We start from the raw sequence: 14,503 nt of genomic DNA on the forward strand, positions 1-14,503 counted from the left end.
TTGAGGATTTGTGTATCCATGGTCATAGGATATATTGGTCTATAGTTTTTTTTCCCTGTTATATCTTAGTCTGTTTCTCACTCTGGGTTAATACTGGCTCTGTGGAATAACTTTCAAAGTGTTCTATCATTTTCTATTTGCTGGATGAGTTAGTGAAAATTTGGTATTAATTCTGTAATTATTTGAGTAGTATTCAGCATTAAAGCCATCTGTACCTAAGCTTTCATTGTCAAATTGGGTTGTTTCTTGATTATCAAATCAAACTTTGTATTTCTTATAGGTCTGTTCACATTGTCTCTTTCTTTTTGAGTAGTTTCTTTTTAATAATTTTTCCAATTAATTAATTTATTTTAATTGGAAGATAAATCCTTTACAATATTGTGACGGTTTTTGCCATACATCAACTTGGATCGGCCACAGGTATACATGTGTCCCCTCCATGCTGAACCCCCTCTCACCACCCTCCCCCTTTGTCCCTATGGATTATCCCCAAGTACTGGCTTTGGGTTCCCTGCTTCATGCATTGAACTCGCACTGATCATCTATTTTACATATGGTAATGTACATGTTTCAATGCTATTCTCTCAAATCATCCCACTCTCGCCTTTTCCCACTGAGTCCAAAAGTCTTCATTTTAGATCTGTGTCTCTTTGCTGTGCTGCAGTAGGATCATTGGTACCATCTTTCTAAATTCAATATATATGCATTAATATACAGTATTTGTCTTTTCTTTCTGACTTACTTCACTGTGTATAATAGGCTCCAGGTTCATCCATCTCACTAGAACTGACTCAAATGTATTCCTTTTTTATAACTGAGTAATATTCCATTGTATATATGTACCGTGACTTGCTTATCTGTTCATCTGCCAATGGACATCTAGGTTGCTTCCATGTCCTAGCTATTGTCAATAGTGCAGCAGTACATTGGATATATGTGTTTATTTCAATTCTGGATTCCTTGGGGTGTATGCCCAGCAGTGGGTTTGCTGGGTCATATGGCAGTTTTATTCCCAGGTTTTTAAGGGATCTCCACACTGTTCTCCACAGTGGCTGTACCAGTTTGCATTCTCACCAACCGTGTAAGAGGTTTCTCCTTTCTCCACACCCTCTCTGGCATTTATTGTTTGTAAACATTTTGATGATGGCCATTCTGACTAGTAGGAGATGATACACTAGTGTGAGTGTGGTTTTTATTTGCATTTCTCTAATAATGTGTGAAATTGAACATCTTTTCATGTGTTTATTAGCCATCTGTGTATCTTCTTTGGGTAAAAAGTCTGTTCAGGTCTATTGTGCACTTTTTGATTGGGTGTTTATTTTTCTGATATTGAACTGCATGAGCTGCTTATATATTTTGGAAATTAATTCTTTGTCAGTTGTTTTGTTTGCTATTATTTTCTCCCATTCTGAGGGCTGTCTTTTCACCTTGCTTGTAGTTTCCTTCATTGTGCAAAAGCTTTTAAGTTTAATTAAATCTCATTCATTTATTTTAGTTTTTATTTCCATTACTCTGGGAGGTAGATCATAGAGGATCTTGATGTGATTTATGTCAGAGTGTGTTCTGCCTGAGTTTTCTTCTAGGAGTTTTATAGTTTATGGTCTAGGCTTAATCCATCTTATTTTTATGTATAGTGTTAGAAAGTGCTCTAGTTTCATTCTTTTACATGTAGTTGACCAGTTTTCCCAGCACCACTTGTTGAAGAGACTGACTTTTCTCCATTGTATATTTTTGTTTCCTTTGTCAAAGATAATGTGTCTATAGGTGCATGGATTTGTCTCTAGACTTTCTATTTTGTTCAGTTCATCTATATTTCTGTCTTTGTGCCAGTACCATACTGTCTTGATGACTGTAGCTTTGTAGTATAGTTTGAAGTCAGGAATGTTGATTCCTCCAGTTCCATTCTTCTTTCTCAAGATTGCTTTGAAAGCATTTCCTCTAAAATCAGGAACAAGACAAGGGTTCCCCTTCTTACCACTACTATTCAACATAGTTTTGAAAGTCCTAGCAACAGCAATCAGAGAAAAAGAGATAAAAGGAATCAGTTCTAATGAGGTAGATGAAACTGGAGCCTATTATACAGAGTGAAGTAAGTCAGAAAGAAAAACACCAATACAGTATGCATATACATATGGAATTTAGAAAGATGGTGTCAATGACCCTATATGTGAGACAGCAAAAGAGACACAGATGTATAGAACAGACTTTTGGACTCTGTGGGAGAAGGTGAGGGTGGGATGATTTGAGAGAATAGCAGTGAAACATGTATATTATCATATGTGAAACAGATCGCCAGTCCAGGTTCAATACATGAGACAGGGTGCTCAGGGCTGGTCCACTGGGATGATCCCGAGGGGTGGGATGGGGAGGGAGGTGGGTGGGGAGCTCAGGGTGGGAAACACATGTACACCCATGGCTGATTCATGTCAATGTATGGCAAAAACCACTACAATATTGTAAAGTGCTGCTACTGCTAAGTCACTTCAGTCGTGTCTGACTCTGTGTGACCCCATAGACGGCAGCCCACCAGGCTCCCCCGTCCCTGGGATTCTCCAGGCAAGAACACTGGAGTGGGTTGCCATTTCCTTCTCCAATGCATGAAAGTGAAAAGTGAAAGGGAAGTCGCTCAGTAGTGCCCGACTCTTAGTGACCCCATGGACTGCAGCCTACCAGTCTCCTCCATCCATGGGGATTTTCCAGGCAAAAGTACTGGAGTGGGGTGCCATTAATTAACCTCTAATTAAAATAAATAAATTAATTTTTTTAGAAAATAAAAAAAATATAACCATCTGGAATATTTTCACATTTCCACCTTTATTATAGCTAAACAATAATAAAACTCAACACAGTGAAGTACTTTTCAAATGTTAATTTTCATAGTTTGCCAAACATGTAATAACAATGCTCCACCCTTAATGTTCCTACCATTTCATTTTACTTGTTCTAACAAGGACAGAGAATGATGAATTTAACTAAGAATGATTTCAGATTAACTTCTCTAACATAAAGCACTCAACTTTAATAATATATGTAGAGCAAGTATAATAAGCACTGAAATATGTAATTGCTTTTTAGGAAATATTTGTTTCCAATTTAGGTTTCAGAGTAATGTGGAAGACTAAATTATATCATCTTTAATGGCTGTCAGGTAAAGCTCTCAGAAGCAGTAGTATATTAAGAAATAGAAGCACAATTATAGAAAAAAAGAAAAAATAAACTTTAAAAGGACTAGACCTTAGGCTCTACCATTATTCCATAAACTACAAGAAGACCACACCATTATTACTGAAGTAATATTATCAGCCATGCTTTATAATATTCCTGTATACAGCTAGTTGTTCTCTGTTATAACATTTATAAGTGTAGATTTTAATTCCAGGTTTTCATTTTTATAATCAACAAATAAATGCATATATGTTCATGTTGGGAAAAAAAAAAAAAGAAATCCCTTGCATTCCTATACACTAACAATGAAAGATCAGAAAGAGAAATTAAGGAAACAATCCCATTCACCATTGCAATGAAAATAATAAAATACTTAGGAATAAATTTACCAATAGAAACAAGAGATATACAGAAAACTATAAAACACTGATGAAAGAAATCAGAGATGACACAAATAGAGGGAGAAATATACCACGTTCTTGGATTGGAAGAATCAATATAATAAAAATGAGTATACTACCCAAAGCAATCTATAGATTCAACACAATTCCTATCAAACTACCAACGATATTTTTCACAGAACTAGAACAAATAATTTCACAATTTGTATGGAAACACAAAAGACCCTGAATAGCCAAAGCAATGTTGAGAAAGAAGTATGGAATCAGAGGAATCAATCTTCCTGTTCAACCATTTAAAATAGAAAAATTCAGATTGTCTGTTTCTTTTTGAGTTAGTTTCTGTACTTCATGTCTTTTAAGGAATTTGTGTACTTCCTCTAACTTATCTAATTTATTGATGAACATTGTTCCTTGTATTCCATTATGCTCTTTCTCACTTTAATGTCAATAGTAATTTCTCCTCTGCCGTTGTGATGATGCTAGACATTTGAGCTTTTTTCCTCTCTCTTTTTTATTTTTTGGTCAATCTAGCTTAAAAGTTCTTTTCAAAGAATCAGCTTTTGGTTTCATTGAATTTCTGTATTGTTTTTATTCCCTATTTCATTAGTTTCTGCTCTTGTCTTTATTACTTTCTTCTTTGTTCTAGCTTTAGGTTTAGTTTGCTCTTCTTTCACTGAGTTAGGGTGGGAAGTTAGGTTCATGACTTGAGATTTTTGTTCTTTTTTAAAGTAGACATTTATAGCCTTAAACTTTTCCATGAGCACTGTTTTTCCTATATCCCATTCATTTTGGTAAGTAATGGCTTCATTTTTATTTATCTCAAAGTAATTTCTGGTTGTATTTTTGATAAAGTATACTACTCTTCAGTTATTTAGGAGTGTATTGTTTATTTCCATGTATTGTTTAATTTCCATGTGTTTGTGAGTTTCCCAATTTTATTATTGATTTTTAATTTAATTCCATTGTGATTGAAAGACATACACTGTTTTATTTATATCTTGAGTTGTTTTTTGCAGAAAATGGTTAATTAGAGTAGCAGACTTTAGTGTGGTTTATCCAAAGAGACTCTAATCCAATGATAAAAGACTATGAAGTTCAGGAATGTAATTCTGTTTCCTTGATCATTCCAAAAGTCAGAAGGGACCACTGATCTCACTACCATAGTGATGGCCTCTGTAAGTGGACTTGGCCTTGCTCAGTCATTGGCTAGGCAGTCTGAACAAAGGTCATAGAGGGAGTGATTCCGGTATCTGACCCTGGTATCTTTCCTGATCGATAGAGAAAATTATACTTGCTGTGTAATTTTTGAATTTTTACTGTGCTTTTCTTTTATCTTCTCTCTACAGTACTCTTTCCATTCATTATCCCAATCCTTGAAGTATTAAATATCACCGTATTTCCAAAAAGTGCTCTGAATTTTTTGACAAAATCTGTACAAAGAATAAAAGAAAGTCGCCTCAAAGATAATCAAAAGGTAAAATCTGGTGATGGTTACATGAGGGTGTTCATGTTTTGAAAATTTGTTAACCTGTACACATATGATTTGTGTGGTTCTCTGCATTTTTTTAAACATTAGGTAGAGAAATATAGATTTTAGAACTCAGAAGTTATTAATATATCATTTTAGAGGGATGAGGAAGGTGGAGGTTGGGGAAGAAATAAGAAAATGAGCCAGAGAGTGATGTTTAATTTAATAGTAGGCGTGCATATTAGTGTGTCATTGCATAAATAGTGTTGAGATAAAAGTTTTATCACCTCCATTCAATAAACTGTTAAAGGATAACAATTACTATTTGAGAATGATTTTACCAATATTATAATTTTACCATATGTTATACTGGTAAAGAATCACTTTGATTCCAAGACTCCTATTTTATAGATTGTGCAATGAATGGAAAGCCCTATCAGGCAGTTGGTGGAGAGACTTCTGTGTTAAATTGGAGCCCTCTCCTAGTCTGGCATGGGCCATGAGGCTGCAAGCTCATTAACCAGGTTTGCCTCCATGAAGACTGGAGGCCAGCACAAGGATGTCTGCAGGTCAGGGGGACAAGGGCTTTGTACCCAAGATGTCACTGAAGATTGTATAACGTTTTGAGAGGGTCAAGGCATTGAACATGCTTCCAAAAACACTGCCGATTGAACTTTGCAAATGTGAGGGGATTAATTTGTGTGATCATTCATTAAGAATTAAAATTGGAAGGAAAAAAAGGAACAAAATCATGGACTTTTCCTGAGCAAACAAGTGTGAGAGGAGAGACAACAGGCAACTCTTTGGCAAAAAAAAGCTGTTTCAAAAGACAGAGAAACTAAAGGTTGGAGAGAGTGAGGACCAGAAAGCAGTTGGCTGGGTTTCTGTCTGGGAAACGTCATGTTCTCCAAGGTCTGTAGGTGAATGTTGGTTCACTGAGGACTCAGGCAATACTAATCAGACTTCTGCTCTTTAAGGGGTCATACTCTCAGGAAAGAGGTTAAATACTGCACTCCTGATTTGTCTATGACTTCACAAGTAACTTTCTTTCATAGAAATTTCTTTCTGCTTACAGCTGCATGTAGACTTTCTTCAGCTGATGATTAACTCCCAGAATTCCAAAGAAACAGACAATCATAAAGGTAACCAAGGAGAGCTTCAGAGGGGCCACAGTGGGGAGATGCAGAGGTACGGGGCAGTTCTGAAAATGTGCAGGAAATTTTCCAGGCAGATGGGAATTTAGGCCAAATTGAAGAAAGACACTTGTGCAGAAAAAAGAGTAGACCATGGTACTTCCTAGAAGTTTGCAGGCACAACTTTGTTCAGAGCTCGAAGGGCAAGTATAACAAGGATGTCATGCCCAGAAGTCAGTTATGAAATGGATCACTACAGCTGAACTTTGGGGAGCTTGGTTCCGATATCAGTTCTCAGACTCCTCCAGAACCACCAAGTCAGAACCTCTGTCTGAATATTTGCATCAAGGCTTCATCCATTCATTCATCAGGGGGCACATTGCCCCAGTGTTAGTGACCTTAACTTGGAATACTTTTAAACTTGTGTTCACCAGCTTATTCTACTGTTAAGTGTAATTCCCACCCCACTTTGTTATTAACACATAACTTCTGGGAGAAGCCTTTGTGACTGTAAATATTCTGTTCCTCTTCCAATTGTCACCCACTGGTTTTATCATTCATGAATGGTTTTTGACTGAAACCGTTGTTATTATGATTACATGATGTCTTTCTAAACCCATCATTCTTCTGTATTTACAAGCTGATGTTCTTTCATAGGGAGAGCTCTCCATTCTCCCCCAGTCATTTATTTATTTATATCAGGATATCTCATGTACAGCTAACTTACTCTCTCATATCACTCTTCATCTAGATTTTCAAATTCTCTCAGGTTTGTCCACTGGAGCCCTTTCAAGTGGGCATATATATATATATATATATATATATATATAACTTTTTTCTCCTGAAAATTTTTTTCAATAAGCTATTTTTTAGCAGAAATTAAAAAACAAAACTGAGTGAAGAATAAAGAGTTTCCCAATATACATTCTGCCCCCCACCTACATATAGCCTTCCTCAAATCAGAAGTCCATACTGGAGTGATACACTTGTTATAATCAATGAACCTAAACTGATACATTATTATCACCCAAAGACAATGGTTCACACCTGGGTCCAATCTTGGCATTGTACATTCTATGGCTTTTGATAAATGTATAATGATGTGTGTCCACCACTGTTGCATACAGAGTGTCCTGTATCCTTTTCATTTATCATTTTCCAAGAACTTCCTCACTTCCTAATGCAAGGCATTCCAGCTTTCTCTTCTATTTCCCCTGGAATAAGCCATTTCTCTAAGAAGTTCAGGTTCCGTCTACTGAGAAATGGTGTTTAGAATCCAAAATCCGGGTTCTAGGAATGCTCATTGCTACCAGGGTTTTTTGTTTGTTTGTTTTGCTTCCAGATCCTCTTAGTGGACAATTTTCAGAACATCAACTATTTTTACACAGTAATGTAAAAATGTAAAAAAAAAAAAAAAAAGAAAGAAGATGTCTGTATCTATTCCAAAACACTGATGCAAATCAGCTCTCTCTCACACACAAAAAGACCCTGGTGTGCTTTAATTCCATTACATGAATACTCCTAAATGGTTAATTTGAAGCCACCAATGGATTGATAACCATCTCACAAAAGTCTGGAATTTTATAAAATTGGTTCTTGAAAGCAGGTATAAACCTACTTCAGCACACTCTAAATATATCTATAACTGTGTGGACACCTACTTTTATCATTCTATCTATCTATCTATTATCATCTATCATTTCTTTAAGTACATGATTCAGTACAACTTCCTGTGATGAAGGAAATAATCTATATCTGTTCGTTTCAACATAGTAATCACTAGATGTAAGTATCTCCTGAGGACATGACATGTGGCCAGTGCCCCAGGAACCTGAATGCTAAATTGTATTTCATTTTAATCAATTAAAATTTGAATTGTCACATATTAGACAGCACAACTCTAGACTTTGTGTATTATGGAGTTTATGTTAACTGGGGAAAGAATTTGATGATTGAATTTATCCACAATAGCATCACAGATATCATCATTGGAGATATCATCATCTACAATCTTGTAGACCTTTATTACACACATTTTATATTACTTTTATTATTTATTTCTTGGTTGGAGCATGTACCACATAGAGTTGAGTGCTCTAAGTAACAAAGGTCCTACTACACCCATCAAATAGCTGAGAACCTGAGCATGCTTTGTCTCTTTGGAGAAAATAAAATTGGAGATTAGTGTATAATCACAGGGCTGTTTGATAAGCATAAAGAAGTGCAGAGAGAGGGAATGTGTACTTAGACGATGACCTTCAGGCTAGAATGAATCAGCATTGCTAATTCTACTCTCTGGATCTTATCTTTCTAATTTTCACATTGGGCTATATCCTTCCATGGATGCATTCTTTCTTTTGCTATTTTAATGCGAATGATTAGCCTAGGATCATCACAACTCTTCAAGATTTTTGTTGATTTCTGTAGCTTCTATATGTATCTCGAACATCCCCTTGAAGACATGTGCCCCAGGTCTTGTATTACCTGATGCCTCTCAAGGGCATAACCCATGCTTCTCAGGCTACATTGTGCACACACATATCCACATCTCATGAAAGTTCAGATGTTTTATCCATAGTTCTAGGATGGGATTTGAAAATCTGAATTTGTATTAGGCTTCCATCCTGCTCATGCTGCTGGTCCATGGACCACACTTTCAGTTGCAAGAGTTTATCTGTAGCCTATATTGTACTGTTTGTTCCTATAAACAAGTTTTGATAAAATATAATTTAATTTCCCCTACCATATGGTATCCCAAAGAAAGACAATGCCAAAGAATGCTCAAACTACTGCACAAGTGCACTCATCTCACACGCTAGTAAAGTAATGTTCAAAATTCTCCAAGCCAGGCTTCAGCAATACGTGAACCGTGAACTTCCAGATATTCAAGCTGGTTTTAGAAAAGGCAGATATCAAATTACCAACATCTGCTGGATCTTGGAAAAAGCAAGAGAGTTCCAGAAAAACATCTACTTCTGCTTTATTGACTATGCCAAAGCCTTTGACTGTGTGGATCACAATAAACTGTGGAAAATTCTGAAAGAGTTGGGAATACCAGACCACCTGACCTGCCTCTTGAGAAATCTGTATGCAGGTCAGGAAGCAGCAGTTAGAACTGGACATGGAACAACGGACTGGTTCCAGATAGGAAAAGGAGTATGTCAAGGCTGTATATTGTCACCCTGTTTATTTAACTTATATGCAGAGTACATCATGAGAAACGCTGGGATGGAAGAAGCACAAGCTGGAATCAAGATTGCCAGGAGAAATATCAATAACCTCAGATATGCAGATGACACCACCCTTATGGCAGAAAGTGAAGAGGAGCTAAAAAGCCTCTTGATGAAAGTGAAAGAGGACAGTGAAAAAGTTGGCTTAGAGCTCAACATTCAGAAAACAAAGATCATGGCATCTGGTCCCATCACTTCATGGGAAATAGATGGGGAAACAGTGGAAACAGTGTCAGACTTTATTTTGGGGGGCTCCAAAATCACTGCAGATGGTGATTACAGCCATGAAATTAAAAGACACTTACTCCTTGGAAGGAAAGTTATGACCAACCTAGATGGCATATTCAAAAGCAGAGACATTACTTTGCCAACAAAGGTCTGTCTAGTCAAGGCTATGGTTTTTCCAGTGGTCATGTATGGATGTGAGAGTTGGACTGTGAAGAAAGGTGAGCGCTGAAGAATTGATGCTTTTGAACAGTGGTGTTGGAGAAGACTCTTGAGAGTCCCTCGGACTGCAAGGAGATCCAACCAGTCGATCCTAAAGGAGATCAGTCCTGGGTGTACTTTGGAAGGACTGATGCTAAAGCTGAAACTCCAATACTTTGGCCACCTCATGCAAAGAGTCGACTCATTGGAAGAGACTCTGATGCTGGGAAGGATTGGGGGCAGGATGGGAAGGGGACGACAGAGGATGAGATGGCTGGATGGCATCACCAACTCGATGGACGTGAGTTTGAGTGAACTCCGGAAGTTGGTGATGGACAGGGAAGACTGGCATGCTGCAATTCATGGGATCACAAAGAGTCAGACACCACTGAGTGACTGAACTGAGCTGAACTGACCATATGGTCTGACTGGAAAAGGGAATGGCAAACCACTTCAGTATTCTTGCCTTGAGAACTCCATTAACAGTATGAAAAAGCAAAAAGATATGACACTGAAATAGAGGAAGACAATAGAATGGGAAACGCTAGAGATCTCTTCAAGAAAATTAGGGAGACTAGGGAATATTTCATGCAAAGATGGGCACAATAAAGGGCAGAAATGGCATGGACCTAACAGAAAAAAAGAAGATATTAAGAAGAGGTGGCAAGAATACACCGAAGAACTATACAAAAAAGATTTTCTAGACCCAGATAACCACGATGGTGAGATCACTCACCAGGAACCAGACATCCTGGAGTGTGATATCAAGTGGGCCTTAGGAAGCATCATATGAACAAAGCTAGTGGAAATGACGGAATTCCAGTTGAGCTATTTCAAATCCTCAAAGATTATGCTATTAAAATGATGCACTCAATAGGCCAGCAAATTTGGAAAACTCAGCAGTGGCCACAGGACTGGAAAAGGTCAGTTTTTATTCCAATCCCAAAGAAAGGAAATACCAAAGAGTGCTCAAACTACTGCACAATTGCACTCACCTCACATGCTAGCCAAGTAATGCTCAAAATTCTCCAACTGAGGCTTCAACAGTACATGAATTGTGAACTTCCAGATGTTCAAGCTGGATTTAGAGAGGGCAGAGGAACCAGAAATCAAATTACCATCATCTGTTGGATCATAGAAAAAGCTAGAGAGTCCCAGAAAAACATCTGCTTTATCGATTACACCAAAGCCTTTGACTGTGTGGATCACAACAAACTGTGGAAAATTCTTAAAGAGATGGGAATTACCAGACCACCTGACCTGTCTCCTGAGAAATCTTTATGCAGGTCAAGAAGCAACAGTTAGAACTGGACATGGAACAACAGACTGGTTCCAAACTGAGAAAGGAGTATATCACGGCTGTATTTTGTCACCCTGCTTATTTAACTTTTATGCAGAGTACATCATGTGAAATGCCGGGCTGGATGAAGCATAAACTGAAATCAGGATTGCTGGGAGGAATCTCAGTAACCTCAGATATGCCGGTGACACCACCCTTGTGGCAGAAAGTGAAGAGAAACTAAAGAACCTCTTGAAAAAAGTAAAAGAGGAGTGAAAAGGCTGTCTTAAAACTCAACATTCAAAAAATGAAGATCATGACATTTAGACCCATCACTTCATGGCAAATAGAAACAATGGAAACAGTGAGAGACTTTATTTTCTTTGGCTCCAGAATCACTGCAGATGGTGACTGTAGCCGTGAAATTAAAAGACGCTTGCACCTTGGAAGAAAAGCTATGGCCAACCTAGGCAGCATATTAAAAAGCAGAGACATTACTTTACCAACAAAGGTCCATCTAGTCAAAGCTATGGTTTTTCCAGTAGTCATGTATGGATGTGAGAGTTGGACTATAAAGAAAGCTGAGCACCGAAGAATTGATGCTTTTGAACTGTGGTGCTGGAGAAGCCTCTTGAGAGTCCCTTGGACTGCAGTGAGATCAAACCAGTCATCCTAAAGGAAATCAGTCCTGAATATTCGTTGGAAGGACTGATGCTGAAGCTGAAGCTCCAATATATTGGCTACCTGATGCAAAGAACTGACTCTTTAGAAAAGACCCTGATGCCAGGAAAGATTGAAGGCAGGAGAAGGGGACGACAGAGGATGAGTGGTTGGATGGGTCACCGACTCGATGGGCATGAGTTTGAGCAAGCTCCAGGAGTTGGTGGTGGACAGGGAGGCCTGGCGTGCTGCAGTCCATGGGGTTGCAAAGAGTCGGACATGATTGAGCGATTGAACTAAACTGACCATGTAGCTTTATTATTGTATCCTTAAAAAAAGAAATCAAGCTGTGCCTTAACTAAAATAATTTAAAATATTCTAGAAGGAAATGCTGCTCCATTTTACTTGGAGCTAAAGTTCTTTTACAGTTCTCTAAAGGACACAATGATAATACTGTAGATGTTAGACAGAAGTGCTGTCTCTTGAAATTACCCAGCTGTGTTGGTGGGGGGTGGCATTGCCAGGAACAGAGGGCCAAGAATAGTAGCGACTTGGGAAAAACTGGATCAAGACAGTTCTTGGCTTTTTCTTGGCTCTGTGAGGCAGACACAGGGTGGAAATCACTCTCAGTTTGATTCTGAATTACTTTTACATGATTTCCCCTGGGGGGTTGGGAGTTTCACTGGAATGTCTCATCATTTAAGCTATGGTTTTTACAATGCCATGCTTTACCTAAAATGTCTTTTTTTTTTTTTTTTTTTTTTTTAGCTCTCTCTGACCAAGAACTGATGGCCCAAAGTGTTATCTTTATTTTTGCTGGCTATGAGACCACTAGCAGTACTCTTTCCTTCCTTCTGTATATTTTGGCCACTCACCCTGATGTCCAGCAGAAGCTGCAGGAGGAGATTGATGCGACTTTCCCCAATAAGGTGAGTGATGATACCCAGAGGGGGGGGGGGAAGGTGAAGCCTTAGCATGATTGTCTTCTCACCACTTCTTAGGAGATTTCCTCCCAAAGCATAAGCATCAAATCATTTACCTCCTTTCCCAGGTGATGCAGTGGAAAAAAAATCCAACCCTTCCAATGCAGGAGATGTGGGTTTGATACGTGGGTTGAGAAGATCCCCTGGAGTCGGAAATGGCAACCCAATCCAGTATTCTTGCCATGGAAATCCCATGGACAGAGGAGCCTGGTGGGCTACAGTTCATGGGATTGCAAAGAGTAGGAGAAGACTGTGATTGAACACAGCACATTTAGGAAAGATATAAAAGATACAAAGCAAAGGGAGAAAACATAAGTACTTCATGCTACTCACAGCAATATAAGTGCTTTGAAAAAAGTGCTGGTCTTGAGGTATCAGTTATCAGAATAATACCAAGTAACATGCACAGAACTTCAGTGGCATCTAGCAGGAACCATTTATTTCTCTGGTGTCTGCATTTGTTGTTCAGGCACTACATTGTGTCGGACTCTTTGTGACCCCATGGACTGCAGCATGCCAGGCTTCCCTGTCCCTCATTATCTCCCAGAGTTTGCCCAAGTTTATGGTGTCTGCATAGTCTGTTGATATTGGCTGGACTTGCTGTGGTCTGGGCCGTGGTCTGTGGCAGATCTAGGCTGGCCTTGGCTAAGTGGTTGTGTTGCAGGAAAGGGGACACCTTCCAGGACCCGAAACTGGGCTCTTGTCTGACACTCAGAAATGAATTGTCTGAGGAGACACATGTGCTAACAAAGCAAGAGATTTTATTGGGAAAGGGCACCCAGGTGGAGAGCAGGAGGGTAAGGGAACCCAGGAGAACAGCTCTGCCAGTCTTGCAGTCTTGGGTTTTATGGTGATGGGATTAGTTCCCGGGTTGTCTTTAGCCAATCATTCTGACTCAGAGGGCTCCCTGGTGGTACATGCCTTATTCAGCCAAGATGGATGCCAGAGAGAAGGATTCTGGGAGGTGGTTGGACATGTGATGTCTCCTTTTGACCTTTCCTGAACTGTTCCAGTTGGTGGTGGCTTATTAGTTCTGTGTTCCTAACCAGGACCTTCTGTCATAAAACAACTCATGCAAACGATTACTATGGCACCTGGCCAGGGTGGGCGGTTTCAGTCAGTGTGCTTCCCCTAACAGTTGGACTGACTCAGCTCCACACATGCTCCTCACGTGTCTCAATCTCTACCTGTCTGCTTCTCAGGGCAGCAGTAGATGTCATGAGCAAGAGCCCTAATCCTATGGGTGACTTTCAAAACTCTGCTAGCATCACACATAGCCAATATTCCACTGGCTCAAAGTGAGCCACCTGACCAACCTGAGTCAAGATGGGAGGGCATCACAGAGGTAATGGTGAAGGGAATGGACACAAATAATGGTGGAGAATTGGGACCATTAATTCAGTCTGCTGCCCAGTGTAAACTTTAGACTAGGTGAAGCTTGCTGTACAAGAAAGGATATACGGTAGGAAACAGAGGACACAAGTATGAGATCTGACTGGTTTTGGACAAGTCTTATGACCTTTCAAATCCTAGGTCCTTCAAATACTTTGTAGGGCCTGCATAAATTAGAGATGACTTTCTTCTCTGGTAAACCCCATATTGGGATTCTTTTGATTACAAGAAGATTGAAAGGCTGCTAACAGACCAAGGCTAGCTAAGGCATTGCATTCTCTCCTTTTATAAGAACACTAATAATACTAGTACTATTGGCTAATATGTGCTTCTTACTTTATATGTCTGTTCTAAATACTTTCTATT

General features: G+C 38.9%; 2 protein-coding genes across 2 annotated transcripts in view; both read left to right on the forward strand.

Annotated features, from left to right (window-relative positions):
- The window catches only part of ZSCAN25 (zinc finger and SCAN domain containing 25), a 430,575-nt gene that overhangs the window by 219,138 nt on the left and 196,934 nt on the right, over positions 1-14,503 (forward strand). The gene's annotated exons all lie outside the window — the stretch shown is intronic.
- Positions 1-14,503, forward strand: part of LOC128043210 (cytochrome P450 3A24-like) — a 59,016-nt gene that overhangs the window by 37,664 nt on the left and 6,849 nt on the right. Inside the window, exons 8-10 of the mRNA XM_052635496.1 lie at positions 4,913-5,040; positions 6,110-6,176; positions 12,531-12,691. Of these exons, the coding sequence (XP_052491456.1) occupies positions 4,913-5,040; positions 6,110-6,176; positions 12,531-12,691 (356 nt within the window). The remainder of the gene's footprint in view (positions 1-4,912; positions 5,041-6,109; positions 6,177-12,530; positions 12,692-14,503) is intronic.

This window comes from Budorcas taxicolor, chromosome 2 (assembly GCF_023091745.1).
Source record: "Budorcas taxicolor isolate Tak-1 chromosome 2, Takin1.1, whole genome shotgun sequence".
Lineage (NCBI taxonomy): Eukaryota > Metazoa > Chordata > Mammalia > Artiodactyla > Bovidae > Budorcas > Budorcas taxicolor.